The sequence below is a fragment of the Procambarus clarkii genome, chromosome 17 (genome assembly GCF_040958095.1).
Source record: "Procambarus clarkii isolate CNS0578487 chromosome 17, FALCON_Pclarkii_2.0, whole genome shotgun sequence".
In the NCBI taxonomy this organism is placed as follows: domain Eukaryota; kingdom Metazoa; phylum Arthropoda; class Malacostraca; order Decapoda; family Cambaridae; genus Procambarus; species Procambarus clarkii.
Window position 1 is genome coordinate 13,889,593 of NC_091166.1, and position 16,653 is coordinate 13,906,245.

The 16,653-nt window shown below is 40.9% G+C and overlaps 1 protein-coding gene across 1 annotated transcript; it reads left to right on the forward strand.

The window, feature by feature from the left end:
- Positions 1 to 1,658: 1,658 nt before the first annotated feature.
- On the forward strand, positions 1,659 to 16,236 carry LOC138365577 (uncharacterized). The gene is made up of 2 exons (XM_069326053.1): positions 1,659 to 3,068; positions 16,102 to 16,236. The coding sequence occupies exons 1-2, from the start codon at positions 1,659 to 1,661 to the stop codon at positions 16,234 to 16,236; spliced, it is 1,545 nt and encodes a 514-aa protein (XP_069182154.1).
- The last annotated feature ends 417 nt before the right edge of the window (positions 16,237 to 16,653 follow it).

Sequence of the window (16,653 nt, forward strand, 5' to 3'; positions counted from 1 at the left end):
TTCGTTCAATTATAGATGTTATTTACAAACAACCTATTCTGATACCGGATGAGTAAGATTCTTAAAACAATTAAAGTTTAATCAAAATGGAAAGAGTCATCCTCATATCTCTGACCCCTCTTTCCTTTAGTAAAAATATATATAATTCTATAATATATATATATATATATATATATATATATATATATATATATATATATATATATATATATATATATATATATATATATATATATATATATATATATATATATATATATATATATATATATATATATATATATTATAAATTATAATAATAATATAATACAATTCCCTCAGGAATTGCATCATTTGAATTTCATAGATGATTGCATCATTATAAGAAGCAGTTGGGGTTTTGGATAAGCTATTATGCACATTACAAATAATAATCTATGGTTCGTTTCCATTTGAGGTTTCATGAGTTTCTCTAAAAGAAAATACGCGATCGTTTACCTGACCCGCCAGGCGATGATCCCCCCCCCCCCCCCCGCACCCTACAGTAAGTGGGCCTGGCATTTCTTGTGAGCGCCCATCCCTCACTATAACGACTTGTGAATATAGTGAGTACAAAGCCCTGTGGGACTCCACTGGCGGCTTTATTATGCCAATCAGTGGTCTCACCTATATTGATAAGACAGTCCCTCATCACTTAGTAGCACCCTACCAGTTTCTTTTACCTTTTTCTTCAACTTATGTACCAGCCTCTGTGTCAAAGTCTTTCCGACAGTCCAAGAAAATGCAGTCCACTCATCCTACTTTTTCTTGCTTAATTTTTGTCACCTGATCATAGAATTCTATTAAACCAATAATTTAAAAAATGAGTGAAATTGTTAGGACAATCTTGTATACTATAACATTCCCAGACGATGGTTCCTCGGGTTTAGGAGAACGTATATTCATAAAAACTCTTATTAGCAATTTTGTTATTAGGAATGATGATGATAAAAGAATGATTCTATTATTGAATAAAATGCTTCATTTGTTTCCTATCTCTGATCGATATATTAAATTAATTACCGAAACATATCCTCATACAAGTCGGAATCAACAAAAACAAACAATAGTTCATTTAAATACAAAATATAATGGAAAAAAATAGAATGAAAAAAGTGAATTAGAAATTAAATGTGGAAATCAAGATGCCACAATAACAGATTTAAATACAAACGTGAGAGAATTATCAACTTATTATTGTGCAGCTTTCAGAGAAATTAGGAGACCAAGAAAATGAAATAGAGTATTTAAAGAAGGAAAAATCAACTCTTCAAGATAATCAAAATAAATTGAAAAATAGCCTAGAGGATCGAAACAATACTGAATTAATGAAGCTTAGAATCCAATATGATGATGAATAGAAACAATATGATGATGAATAGAAACAATATGAAACAGAATAAGCATTTATGTTAGATGAGAAAAACAGACAAATTCAACATATCTCTGAAGACAAAGACAAACAAATAAAAGACTTAGCTGATGAAAAAGAAAAACTAACCAATTTATTAAATTCAAATAATACTAGAAAATTATCTAAATATGTTACACTCGAGAAGGAACTAAAAAGTGCACATGAACAATGAACTATAAGTCGTCAACAACAAGAAGAATTAAATAGGAAAATAAATACAAATTTAATGTCTCTTAAGGAATACCAACTAAAATTAGCCGCATGTGAAAACGATATAAGGAACCAGAATATGCAATTTCTGGAATGCCAAGAAGCCCTACATAAATGCAACTATGATAAACAATCAGACCAAGAAGAATATAATAAGCTATTAGTATCCCAAAAACATTATCTCGAGGAATGTCAACAAAAACTACCAGATTGTGATAATTCTAAAAAAATAAACTATGATGAATATAATACATTAGTAAAGAATATAAATGAAGCAAATAAATATATTATTGAAACATTAGAGCGACTTTATAAAAAACCTACATTATCGAATAGCGATATAATTCATTGTTTTTCAAGCATGTTTCTTTTAGATGATGATGAATCGAAAGCAACAGGAAAATCACAAATTGAAGCAATAATAAATAAGTTCATTCATCAGTTGAATACCGAACGTGATAACTACATTCACGAAGAACGTGAAAAGGGCAGTAGAGACAGGATTTCCCGTTTAAATTGTATTAACAATAATGAACCACACCAAAATAATAATATACTTAATATTTTTACAAACGAGGAAGAAAGAAATTTATTTAATCAAATATTAGAAAAATTTAAAACTAATATTATCGATGAAACAGTATATGAACACGAACGTCAAATAATGCCCTATGTAAATGAAAACGATAATTTAAAACGCCAATTAGACGAACCTAATTATGTTGCTAAATTGTTAATAGACGCGGTGGCATCAATAGTTTTAGTTAAACAAATTATAATAAGACAAATTGTTGACCTGGAAAGAGATCATAAAGGAACGAATGAGGAAGTTATAAAAGTTTATACATTTGTTACTATTATATATACATTATTCCAGAGAGAAATAAGGCGAGATTTGAATGTAAATAATGTACAACGCTTTTATTACATTATCTTGAAAGTGATTCGTAAGTCCCCTTCTAATGATAATCATGAAATACTGGCTTTACAACAACAAAATTATTTAAACATTAAGACCTTACAAGAAAGAAATGAAACAATAACTTCTAACCTGTTGACCATTCAACAGACAAATGCTAGTCTCCAGGATTCCAACAAACAAATGCTTTCAGAATTAAGTGAGACAAGAATGCATTTGTCGATGATTAACCATGATGAGACTTCGGTGGACCCCATAGAATATGAAGAAACTCAAATGAATAAACTTACTTCGATCATCCAAGCTGTCACTACTCAGCTCGATGCTTACTTGGCCGGGACATGCAACAATAAGAATTTGAGATCAGCATTCGACAAACTTTCAATAAGAGAAATGTTTTGCAGGAATGAAATGGCCAAATCTGAAATGATGCAATTATTTATTTCACTTTCAAATCATATCTTCGAATTTATATTCTGCGCCCAGTTCTATAAGAATCTTGTCACGGTAATAAACGATAATATTCTTTGGCGTTCCATTCAATTAAACCTTAATTTTTCACGAGAAATGTATAACCACCAAGATATTCTATCTGAAATATTAAACATACCGATGATAAATGAAGCTATAGAAATAGCATCCGTTTTCCCGATTCTATACAATATTAGTAAATTAATCCTGATAAATGGTATGTATTCTATAAGCAACTATGAGGATAATAATCAAATAGTGTCTATCGATAACGAAAAGAAGAATTTAAAATCGATTAGCACGAGGCTAATATGGAAGCAGAAAAGTCTTGGTTCCCCAACTGCTAGAGGCCCAAATGGAATTCACAGCCACAGGCACAACAAAAAAAAATCCAAAAAATTCTTTCGTCTTGTAGAAGTGTTCATTTTTGTTCCCTGATCACGGAAAAAATAACAAAAAAATCGTAGGTGGCATATTTTAGCCGCAATAGGGTAGGGAAGTGCGGCAAAAAAGGGGCGTTGGCAGAGCCTTCGCCAGACGAGGTCTACTCCGCCCAAGCTGTCAGACGGCAGTTGCTACAAATATATTATTACCTAATTATTTCAATGTCTCTGATTTTTTCTTAGTTTTTTTGCAGTAATATTATTCCATTCAGTGAATTGTGGTATATTTATATAATAAAATGTGTGAATCATCGCTGTACTCAAAATTAAGGTGTGCATATTAGTGATTCAATTATTATGTTCATAAAACAATAAACAAATAGTTTTGCTGTTGTTACACTATATACACAGATTATGTATAAGTATCTGCATGTTTTGTTCACCATAACGAACTACTAAGTTGGTCTTGTGAGTCAAAAAGCAACTAGGAGTGACCGCCAAACACCAGCGAGCCTCTCACTGCCACTCCCTCCCCAACACCACCTCACTCGCCCTCATTCTCCTCCCACAATACTTTTTTGCATTTATTCACTATACACAGACGTTATATATATGTATTTACATGTTTTGTTCACCATAACTGTACATCTAAGCTTGTATGGTGAGTAAAGGCACAAAGACGTAGCTACTCACATAGTCAGCTGATCGGCGGGCGCCCTCAAGCCCAGACGCACTAATATTTCTCCTCCAACAATATTGTTTGTGGTGTTATTACGCTATATACACACATTATATATATAAGTATCTACCTGTTTTATTCACCATACCTGTACAAATATGCTGGTATGGTGCCCAAAGACCATAGTAGCCATCAGTAAACAACATGCCAAGTCGTGCAGACGACGCTCCTTCTTCACCAAAATGGTGGCTCCCAGCCTACTCCTCTCGCTGTTATCTCACAATATACACACGTTATATATAAGTATCTACATTTGTGTTCTCCATAGCAAACCACTAAGCTGGTATGGTGAGTGCAGTCAATAAATGGTGGCCACACACAGTCAGAAGACGACGCCACAACCCTCCCTCCACAGCCTTACTCCTCCCTCCATGGAGCACAGCGCTAAATATCACCACAATCCTGCTATTACCAGATTCCTGGTCAGTTTTATCACAGTCAGGGGGCTTCAGTAATACTATCACTGCTAAATAATAGAAGTATCATATATATTATGGCATTCGTAGGCGATGCTGTGGTCACAAGCTGAACAGCGGTGCTGTGAGCTCGTGCTGCGTGCACCAGCCTTGGTGGCTTGCTCAATACTGACGCTGATTTAGAAATGGCGAATGAATTTATAAGCTTCTTTTCATCGGTTGGTGCTAACCTTGCCAGTAAAATCCCACAGACTCAGACACATATCAACACATATCTCTCAGGCAGCTATACAAACAAACAAACACAAACACACAACTGAAACTGAATAGAGCTTACACATCTTCGATTTTATATCTACATTTGGATGAGGTGGATGAGGTGAAAACAAACTTTCAACAATGGGTATTGAATGGGTATTAAATTCAAACACAAGACAGAACACAAAACAATGGGTATTGAATGGAAGTAATTGTAGAAAGCCTATTGGTTCATATTTCTTGATGCTTCTATATTGGAGTGGAGTCTTGAAGTGGGTAGAATATAGTTGTGCATTAATTGGCTGTTGATTGCTGGTGTTGACTTCTTGATGTGTAGTGCCTCGCAGACGTCAAGCCGCCTGCTATCGCCGTATCTATCGATGATTTCTGTGTTGTTTGCTAAGATTTCTCTGGTGATGTTTTGGTTATGGGAAGAGATTATATGTTCCTTAATAGAGCCCTGTTGCTTATGCATCGTTAAAGGCCTGGAAAGAGATGTTGTTGTCTTGCCTATATACTGTTTTTTTTTAGGCTTACAGTCCCCAAGAGGGCATTTGAAGGCATAGACGACGTTGGTCTCTTTTAAAGCGTTCTGCTTTGTGTCTGGAGAGTTTCTCATGAGTAGGCTGGCCGCTATTCTGGTTTTATAGTAAATCGTCAGTTGTATCTTCTGATTTTTGTCTGTAGGGATAACGTTTCTATTAACAATATCTTTCAAGACCCTTTCCTCCGTTTTATGAGCTGTGGAAAAGAAGTTCCTGTAAAATAGTCTAATAGGGGGTATAGGTGTTGTGTTAGTTGTTTCTTCAAAGGTTGCATGGCGTTTCACTTTCCTTCTTATGATGTCTTCGACGAAACCATTGGAGAAGCCGTTGTTGAATAAAACCTGCCTTACCATACAGAATTCTTCGTCGACTTGCATCCAATCTGAGCTGTGGCTGAGAGCACGGTCGACATAAGCGTTAACAACACTCCTCTTGTACCTATCCGGGCAGTCACTGTTGGCATTCAGGCACCTTCTTATGTTTGTTTCCTTAGTGTAGACTGCAGTGTGGGAAACTCCGCTCCTTTCCATGACTGTTACATCTAGAAAGGGCAGCTTCCCATCCTTCTCCATCTCGTAAGTGAAACGCAACACAGAACTCTGCTCAAATGCCTCCTTCAGCTCCTGCAGATGTCTGACATCAGGTACCTGTGTACCTGTGTTTTTACACAGGTACCTGATTTCAGACATATTTAATGTCGGTCATATTTAATAATAATATATATATATATATATATATATATATATATATATATATATATATATATATATATATATATATATATATATATATATATATATATATATATATATATATATATTGTGACGGTGTTCCCCCCCCCATAATTCTCCCACGCCTGCAGTAAGAGTCATGTCTACTTTTCCCAAGCATTCTCTACGTTGCAGGCTACAATTTGATATATGGGAGAGAGTGAAGTGTTCTCGGAGAGCCGAGAAATTTGTGAAATAGTAATATTTTGGCCTGTGGTTTAGGCCCTTTAGGGAGCCAAGATGGCGCTGGCCTCCCTGATCTCCCGCCAAAACCGTGTGACGTCAGTGGCACCGGATTGGTCACCGACAGCAATGTGGCACCGGGAGCCAATGAAAACTTCCCGTAGCGAGAATGATGTCACGAAGGAAGGGGGTCCAGGCCGCGCGCCACTCTGGCGCCAGCAGTCAGACACGACACGTCATAGAGGTCGGACGTGCGACGGTTGGTCTTGTCAGTTGGACAGCTGTTTCCCGCTCCCGTGGATTTACGCGTCACCTGAAGTCCGCCAGTACTCTGAGAAGTCTTCCCTAGTTCATGTGTTGAACCAGAAGAGGGAATTGATGGTTATTTGAGCAACAAGTGCTCCAGTCAGGTGCTGTGCAAGAAGCAGTGAAGCCGTGCAGTGACGTATGTGGCAGTTCACCAGTTCGTGACAGCGTAGTGGCTGACAGAGCCACTGGGTAGCTGAAGAAGAGAGGACTACTTGGGGAAACCGGACGACTGTAGCTGAGGCGTAGGCGACAGCCGTTGCTGGGAGAAGACGACGGCCAGGAGACCGACTCCAACCTTCAAGAAGTTAAGGAGGAGGACGGACCTGCAGTGAGGAGGCACGGAGACGACGCGCTAAACGGTGGGACGACGAGAGGCTCTGGTAGGACACGACGACGTGTAGTGTGGGGGCGTTCCCGACACGAGGACCAGGAGCTACATCTCGATTCTCATCGGAGCATAGGGGGAAGTAGGTGTTTCTAGTTCCCTCCCCATTCCCCTTTAGTTAGCTATGTTATTCGGCTATATTATCTAGCCTGAGGATTTTATATGTCGTGAGCAAGTCTCACCCATGTCACGGTAAAGCACCAGTGTGCAAGACAGTACTATCAAGAGTACTTGTAATATTCATGTTGATTATTGGTGTGTACAGGCACCAGGAACAAGTGATAAATTTACTGTGCGGTGTATATCTTTCTATAGATTTTGATATGAACATATAGTGGTAAATTATATATAATATTATGCCAGTATTTGAAAGTTAGGCTGTGTGCCCAGAAATCATTTATTTTCCATGTATTGATATTTGATGTATCTACATTATATATGCTATGTTTATGCAGTGATTGGTCATTTGTGAGTACAGTGAATTATTGCGTTATCGCCCACGAGAGAAAGTACTGAAAACTCCAGTGTTAATATTTCATAGTATATTGTTGGATGAGTAACAGTGTAAAGCCATTACAGTGAGTCATTGTAGCATTGATTGTAGAAAAGACTGTTTGAGCCTGAGTACAGTGTAACCAAGTGATACGTGCTATTGTAGCCAATATCGTGTGTGCGAGTTCATAGTAATATTGGAGAACTTAAAGAAAAAGCGCGCGTGAATCTGAAAACAAGCAAAGAGCTTCCGCGCGAGGGGGCAGGCGATCAGCTGTTCTTGACACTTGATGAGGAGGGGGAGGTGTTGCCACCTACGTGATCGCAGACTATTCGTGGGAATTACCGGCCGCGTCAGGATTTATTGATTTATTTGTTGTTGTTTGGCCTTTGTGACATCTTTCATACATTTTAAGTAAAATACAAAACTATCTTTGTGTTTATATCATTCCCTCCATTGATCTTGTGGCTACATTATACTGAAAGCATTGAGTGATAACAATAAGTACCTGCCTGATTCCTGATCTTTTGAGTGTGACCTTGCAAAGGCTACCACTAAGGGGGCATATCAAACGCAAAAATTCGGAAAAATCGAATATTTTTGAAAAATTTATAAAAATACTACAACGTTCTGGCAACACTTTGGCATGAGAAACTCTCCAGACACAAAACAGAACGCTTTAAAAGAGACTAACGTCGTCTATGCCTTCAAATGCCCACTTGGGGACTGTAAGCTCCAAAAAACCCAGTATATAGGCAAGACAACAACATCTCTTTCTAGGCGTTTAACGATGCATAAGCAACAGGGCTCCATTAAGGAACATATAATCTCTTCCCACAACCAAACCATCGCCAGAGAAATCCTAGTAAACAACACAGAAATCATTGATAGATACAGCGAAAGCAGGCGGCTTGACGTTTGCGAGGCACTACACATCAAGAAGTCAACACCAGCAATCAACAGCCAATTATTGCACAACTATATTCTTCCCACCTCAAGACTCCGCTCCAATATAGAAGCATCAAGAAATATGGACCAATAGGCTTTCTACAAACACTTCTATTCAATACCCATTGTTTGTGTTCTGTCTTGTGTTGATACTTTTAATACATTATTAATATCCCCTCTTGTTCTGTCTTGTGTTAATGCCACATCACCCCTCCCACCTCACTCAAATGTAGATATAAAATCTGAGATACGTAAGTTCTATTCAGTTGTGTATTTGTGAACTAAAGTCTTTGAAAATGTAATAAGTTTTACGAAACGCGCCCGTGTCGCGTCAGACTAGAAATAAAAATGAATTTTGGAGAATTAATTTTTGATTTACCTCCAACAGTGAAGCATAATGTACGAAAGATTGAGAAAATTCGTGTTAGAATTATTAATCTTACTTTTTGGGTCATATTTAATAATATATGTATATATATATATATATATATATATATATATATATATATATATATATATATATATATATATATATATATATATATATATATATATATATATATATATATATATATATATCAATGTCAGACCACGGAAGAAAAATGAAACAGGAATTTCCTTAAGTACTTTCGTATATTAATACATCTTCAGAAGGACTGATTTTACAGATCGAGTGATGGGTATAAATAGGCAGGAGAGAATGGTGAAGTGAGATGAGTTACAATACGTATTGTAACTCACCTCACTTCACCATTCAGGCTTGTTCGCATTTGTGTTCCTCACGTGTGCCCCAAAGAATGAGGTGATTTGATAAAATGCTATGCTCAAGATTACCATCCGAGTGTCGGCGAGGAAGTGGTTCAAATAACTTCGGCTATCACTTCCATATGTCCGGTCATGATGGTCAAGCGGATTAAGGCGTCCTGTAGATACCAGTTGCGTTGCTCCTGGGATTATGGGTTTGAGTCACTTCTGGGGTGTGGGTTTTCAGTCACATACAATCCTGGGGACCATTCAGGCTTGTTCACATTTGTGTTCCACATGTGTGCCCCAAAGAATGAGGTGATTTGTTAAAATGCTATGCCCAAGATTACCATCCAAGTGCCGGCAGGGAAGTGGTTCAAATAGCTTCGGCTATCACTTCCTTATGTCCGGTCGTGATGGTCAAATGGATTAAGGTGTTCTGTAGATACAAGTTGCGTTGCTCCTGGGAGTATGGGCTCGAGTCAATTCTGGGGTGTGAGTTTTTAGTCGCATATAGTTCAGGGGACCATTCAGGCTTGTTCGCATTTGTGTTCCTCACGTGTGCCCCAAAGAATGAGGTGATTTGATAAAATGCTTTGCCAAAGATTCCCATCCGAGTGCCAGCAAGGAAGTGGTTCAAATCGCTTCGGCTTTCACTTCCTTATATCCGGTCGTGATGGTCAAATGGATTAAGGCGTCCTGTAGATACCAGTTGCGTTTCTCCTGGGAGTATGGGTTTGAGTCATTTCTGTGGTGTGAGTTTTTAGTCGCTTATAACCCTGGGGACCATTCAGGCTTGTTCGCATTTGTGTTCCTCACGTGTGCCACAAAGAATGAGGTGATTTGGTAAAATACCAAGCCCATGATTACCAACCGAGTGCCGGCGGGGGGATGGAAATAGCCTCGGCTGCCATCCTCTTTTGTCCGGTCATGTTGGTCGCGTGGTTAAGGGATCCTGTATGCCAGCAGGGTGCTCCTGGCAGTATGGGTTCGAGTCACTTCTGGGGTGTGAGTTTACAGTTGTATATAGTCTTGATGAAAATTCAGGTTTTTTCGCCTTTGTGTTCCTCACGTGTGCCCCAATGAATGAGGTGGTTTGATAAAATACCGTATCTTGAGATTATCTTGAGATGATTTCAAAGCTTTTTAGTGTCCCAGCGGCCCGGTCCTCGACCAGGCCTCCACTCCCAGGAAGCAGCCCATGACAGCTGACTAACACCCAGGTAACTATTTACTGCTAGGTAACAGGGGCATAGGATGAAAGAAACTCTGCGAATTGCTTCTCGCCGGTGCCTGGGATCGAACCCAGGACCACAGGATCACAAGTCCAGCATGCTGTCCGATCGGCCGACCGGGTCCATGCCCAAGATTACCAACCGAGTGCCGGCGGGGGAATGGAAATAGCCTCAGCTGCCATCCTCTTTTGTCCGGTCGTGTTGGTCGAGCAGTTAAGGGACACTGTCTACCAGCAGAGGGCTCCTGACAGTATGGGTTCGAGTCACTTCTGGGGTGTAAGTTTTCAGTTGCATATAGTCCAGGGGACCATTCAGGCTTGTTAGCATTTGTGTTCCTCCGGTCGTGATGGACAAGCGGATTAAGGCGTCCTGTAGATACCAGTTGCGTTGCTCCTGGGATTATGGGTTTGAGTCACTTCTGGGCTGTGGGTTTTCAGTCGCATATAATCCTGGGGACCATTCAGGCTTGTTTGCATTTGTGTTCCACACGTGTGCCCCAAAGAATGAGGTGATTTGATAAAACGCTATCCCCAAGACTACCATCCAGGTGCCGGCAGGGAAGTGGTTCAAATAGCTTTGTCTATCACTTCCTTATGTCCGGTCGTGATGATCAAGCGGATTAAGGCGTCCTGTAGATACCAGTTGCGTTGTTCCTGGGAGTATGGGTTCTAGTCACTTCTGGGGTGCGAGTTTTCAGTTGCATATAGTCCTGGGGTCCATTCAGGCATGTTCGCATTTGTGTTCCTCACGTGTGCCCCAAAGAATGAGATGATTTGATAAAATGCTATGTCCAAGATTACCATCCGAGTGTCGGCGGGGAAGTGGTTCAAACAGCTTCGGCTATCTCTTCCTTATGTCAGGTCGAGATGGTCAAGCGGATTAAGGCGTCCTGTAGATACCAATTGCGTTGCTCCTGGGATTATGGGTTTGAGTCACTTCTGGGGTGTGGGTTTTCAGTCGCATATAATCCTGGGGACCATTCAGGCTTGTTCACATTTGTGTTCCACACGTGTGCCCCAAAGAATGAGGTGATTTGATAAAACGCTCTGCCCAAGATTACCATCTGGGTGCCGGCGAGGAAGTGGTTCAAATACCTTTGGCTATCACTTCCTTATGTCCGTTCGTGATGGTCAAGCGGATTAATGCGTACTGCAGATACCAGTTGCGTTGCTCCTGGGAGTATGGGTTCAAGTCACTTCTGGGGTGTGAGTTTTCTGTCGCATATAGTCCTGGGGACCATTCAGGCTTGTTCGCATTTGTGTTCCTCACGTGTGCCCCAAAGAATGAGGTTATTCGATTAAATGCTATGCCCAAGATTACCATCCGAGTGCCAGCGCGGAAGTGGTTCAAATAGCTTCGGCTATCACTTCCTTATGTCCAGTCACGATGGTCAAGCGGATTAAGGTGTCCTGTAGATACCAGTTGCGTTGCTCCTGGGATTATGGGTTTGAGTCACTTCTGGGCTGTGGGTTTTTAGTCGAATATAATCCTGGGGACCATTCATGCTTGTTTGCATTTGTGTTTCACACGTGTGCCCCAAAGAATGAGGTGATTTGATAAAACGCTATCCCCAAGACTACCATCCAGGTGCCGGCTGGGAAGTGGTTCAAATAGCTTTGGCTATCACTTCCTTATGTCCGGTCGTGATGATCAAGCGGATTAAGGCGTCCTGTAGATACCAGTTGCGTTGTTCCTGGGAGTATGGGTTCAAGTCACTTCTGGGGTGCGAGTTTTCAGTTGCATATAGTCCTGGGGACCATTCAGGTTTGTTCGCATTTGTGTTCCTCACGTGTGCCCCAAAGAATGAGATAATTTGATAAAATGCTATGTCCAAGATTACCATCCGAGTGTCAGCGGGGAAGTGGTTCAAATAGCTTCGGCTATCTCTTCCTTATGTCCGGTCGAGATGGTCAAGCGGATTAAGGCGTCCTGTAGTTACCAATTGCATTGCTCCTGGGATTATGGGTTTGAGTCACTTCTGGGGTGTGGGTTTTCAGTCGCATATAATCCTGGGGACCATTCAGGCTTGTTCACATTTGTGTTCCACGCGTGTGCCCCAAAGAATGAGGTGATTTGATAAAACGCTCTGCCCAAGATTACCATCTGGGTGCCGGCGGGGAAGTGGTTCAAATAGCTTTGGCTATCACTTCCTTATGTCCGGTCGTGATGGTCAAGCGGATTAAGACGTCCTGTAGATACCAGTTGCGTTGCTCCTGGGAGTATGGGTTCGAGTCACTTCTGGGGTGTGAGTTTTCTGTCGCATATAGTCCTGGGGACCATTCAGGCTTGTTCGCATTTGTGGTCCTCACGTGTGCCCCAAAGAATGAGGTTATTTGATTAAATACTATGCCCAAGATTACCATCCAAGTGCCGGCAGGGAAGTGGTTCAAATAGCTTCGGCTATCACTTCCTTATGTCCGGTCGCGATAGTCAAGCGGATTAAGGCGTCCTGTAGATACCAGTTGCGTTCCTCCTGGGATTATGGGTTTGAGTCACTTCTGGGCTGTGGGTTTTCAGTCGCATATAATCCTGGGGACCATTCAGGCTTGTTTGCATTTGTGTTCCACACGTGTGCCCCAAAGAATGAGGTGATTTGATAAAACGCTATCCCCAAGACTACCATCCAGGAGCCGGCTGGGAAGTGGTTCAAATAGCTTTGGCTATCACTTCCTTATGTCCGGTCGTGATGATCAAGCGGATTAAGGTGTCCTGTAGATACCAGTTGCGTTGCTCCTGGGAGTATGGGTTCGAGTCACTTCTGTGGTGTGAGTTTTCAGTCACATATAGCCCTGGGGACCATTCAGGCTTGTTCGCATTTGTGTTCCTCACGTGTGCCCCAAAGAATGAGGTGATTTGGTAAAATACCAAGCCCAAGATTACCAACCGAGTGCAGGCGGGGGGAAGAAAATAGCTTTGGCTGCCATTCTCTTTTGTCCGGTCGTGTTGGTCGAGCGATTAAGGGATCCTGTATGCCAGCCGAATGCTCCTGGCAGTATGGGTTCGAGTCCCTTCTGGGCAGTGAGTTTTCAGTTGCATATAGTCCTGGGGACCATTGAGGCTTGTTCGCATTTGTGTTCGTCACGTGTGCCCCAAAGAATGAGGTGATATGATAAAATACCATGCCAAAGATTACCAACCGAGTGCCGGCAGCGGGATGGAAATAGCCTCGGTTGCCATCCTCTTTTGTCCAGTCGTGGTGGTCGAATGGTTAAGGGATCCTATACACCAGCAGAGTGCTCCTGGCAGTATGGGTTCGAGTCACATGTGGGGTGTGAGTTTTCAGTTGCACGTAGTCCTGGAGACCATTCAGGCTTGTTCGCATTTGTCTTCCTAATGTGTGCCCAAAAAAGCGAGGTGATTTGATAAAATACCATGCCCAAGATTACCAACCGAGTGCCGGCGGGGGGATTGAAATAGTGTCGGCTGCCATCCTCTTTTGTCCGGTCGTGTTGGTCGAGCAGTTAAGGGATCCTGTACGCCAGCAGAGTGCTCCTGGCAGTATGGGCTCGAGTCACTTCTGGGGTGTGAGTTTACAGTTGCATATAGTCTTGGTGAAAATTCAGGCATGTTCGCATTTGTGTTCCTCACGTGTGCCCCAATTAATGAGGTGGTTTGATAAAATACCATATCTTGAGATTATCTTGAGATGATTTCGAAGCTTTTTAGTGTCCCAGCGGCCCGGTCCGCGACCAGGCCTCCACCCCCAGGAAGCAGCCTGTGACAGCTGACTAACACCCGGGTAACTAATTACTGCTAGGTAACAGGGGCATAGGATGAAAGAAACTCTGCCCATTGTTTCTCGCCGGCGCCTGGGATCGAACCCAGGACCACAGGATCACAAGTCCAGTGTGCTGTCCGCTCGGCAGACTGGCTCCATGCCCAAGATTACCAACCGAGTGCCGGTGGGGGAATGGAAATAGCCTCAGCTGCCATCCTCTTTTGTCCGGTCGTGTTGGTCGAGCAGTTGAGGGATCCTGTCTACCAGCAGAGGGCTCCAGACAGTATGGGTTCAAGTCACTTCTGGGGTGTGAGTTTTCAGTTGCATATAGTCCTGGGGACCATTCAGGCTTGTTAGCATTTGTGTTCCTCACATGTGCCCAAAAGAATAAGGTGATTTGATTAAATACCATTCCAAAGATTACCAACCGAGTGCCGGCGGGGGGATGGAAATAGACACTTGGTTGGTAATCTTGGGCATGGAGCCGAGCGGACAGCACGCTGGACTTGTGATCCTATGGTCCTGGGTTCGATGCCAGGTGCTGGCGAAAAACAATCGGCAGAGTTTCTTTCACCCTATGCCCCTGTTACCTAGCAGTAAATAGGTACCTGGGTGTTAGTCAGCTGTCACGGGCTGCTTCCTGAGGGTGGAGGCCTGGTCGAGGACCGGGCCACGGTGACACAAAAAAGCCCCGAAACCCTCTCAAGATAATCTCAAGATATGGTATTTTATCAAATCACCTCATTCTTTGGGGCACACGTGAGGAACACATATGCGAACAAGCCTGAATTTTCACCAAGACTATATGCAACTGTAAACTCACACCCCAGAAGTGACTCGAACTCATACTGCCAGGAGCACTCTGCTGGCGTACAGGATCCCTTAACCTCTCGACCAACACGAACGGAGAAAAGAGGATGGCAGCTGACGCTATTTCAATCCCCCCCGCCGGCAATCAGTTGGTAATTTTGGCATGGTATTGTATCAAATCACCTCATTTTCTGGGGCACACGTGAGGAAGACAAATGTGAACAAGCCTGAATTGTCCCCAGGACTATATGCAACTGAAAACCCAGCAAACACAAATCATCTAGACAACGTTCGCCTATCTCTTCCCATAGGTGTGGGAATGATTTGCATTGAGAATGGTGCAGGAGAGCCTTTGAGAAACTTTTACTCAAAAAATCCAAACACAAAGGTTTTATTTTAAATTGTTTTTCTACAATTATTTTGTTCCAAATGTAAAACAAATAGTTTTTACATGTTTAAATATAAAATTTATGGTGTTTTTTTGTAAAATTCATTAATAAATTGTGAATGATATATATTGGCTGAGTGAAACCTTTAAAATCCATTTAGTTATAATATGAACAGAAAAAAGTAGTTTTCCAAATTTTCTAAAAATCGCTCTTTTTAACACAATTTGACTCCTTATGCATTCCACTAAACAGTATATCATGTTTAAATATATAATTTATGTATTATTCCCTAAAATAATTTATATAAATTATAAAAGTTGCTGGAAAGTGGTGTGAAAGAATCTGAAAACTTTTTGTTGTGTTATATATTGGAATGTTCTTATTAACTATGTCTCAAGTTCACAGTTTATCAAACAAGAAGATTAACATTCGTCAACTCTTAAAATCTTATATGTTATCTTGCTGGTGCAAAATTGGTGAATCTTTAGGAACAGCTAGTATCTATATATGACAAATGGTGTTTTCGCTAACTCAAACAATGTAGGGTTTATTATTCTACACATATTTCTAATGACTCTTAGATGTTTTCATTCTCTGAAGTATAATTGTGAAGGCTGTGTCCATCACTCTCAACACAGATTCTTAAACTCCTCTCTGCAGGTTCAACTATATAATTAGTTTCCATTTTGAATCTCCATGGACATATATTTGTATCCAAAATGAAACCAATGTGGTTTCCTTCAGCGCCTTCAGCCAGCACATTTGCTCATTCATTTCCACAGATTCCAACATGGTAGTGGATTTAAAGAAATTTGTATATTCTTGTTGTTATATATTAAAAATATGGATGCAGTTCAATATGATAAGACAAATACATGAGTTTATGATAAATTCGTTTTCTGTGATATACCATTGATATGCTCTTTTTTTCTTTAAATGGCAGACTAAACTAAAGTGCTCACATCAACAGATTTGATGTATAAATGGTCAATGCTCAACAGAGTTAGTATAAATGTATTAGTATAAATCTTACTTGTCTCATTGTTAATTCACATTCAATGTCAACTTGTGGTTTTGATGTGGCACGTTTGGCCAAGTCATCCGCCACCTCGTTGAGCACTATTCCAACATGAGATGGAACAGTTCAATATGAGTTAGTTAGTTTAGTTCATTTATTATGCACCCCATACCCATCTTGTGGGCGGTAGTGGAAAGGGTTACAGAGGCACATAATGGGCTCAGGGACTGAACCCCACAATTCATTTAGCTAAGCAAGTTACAATCTTGATGAGCTAG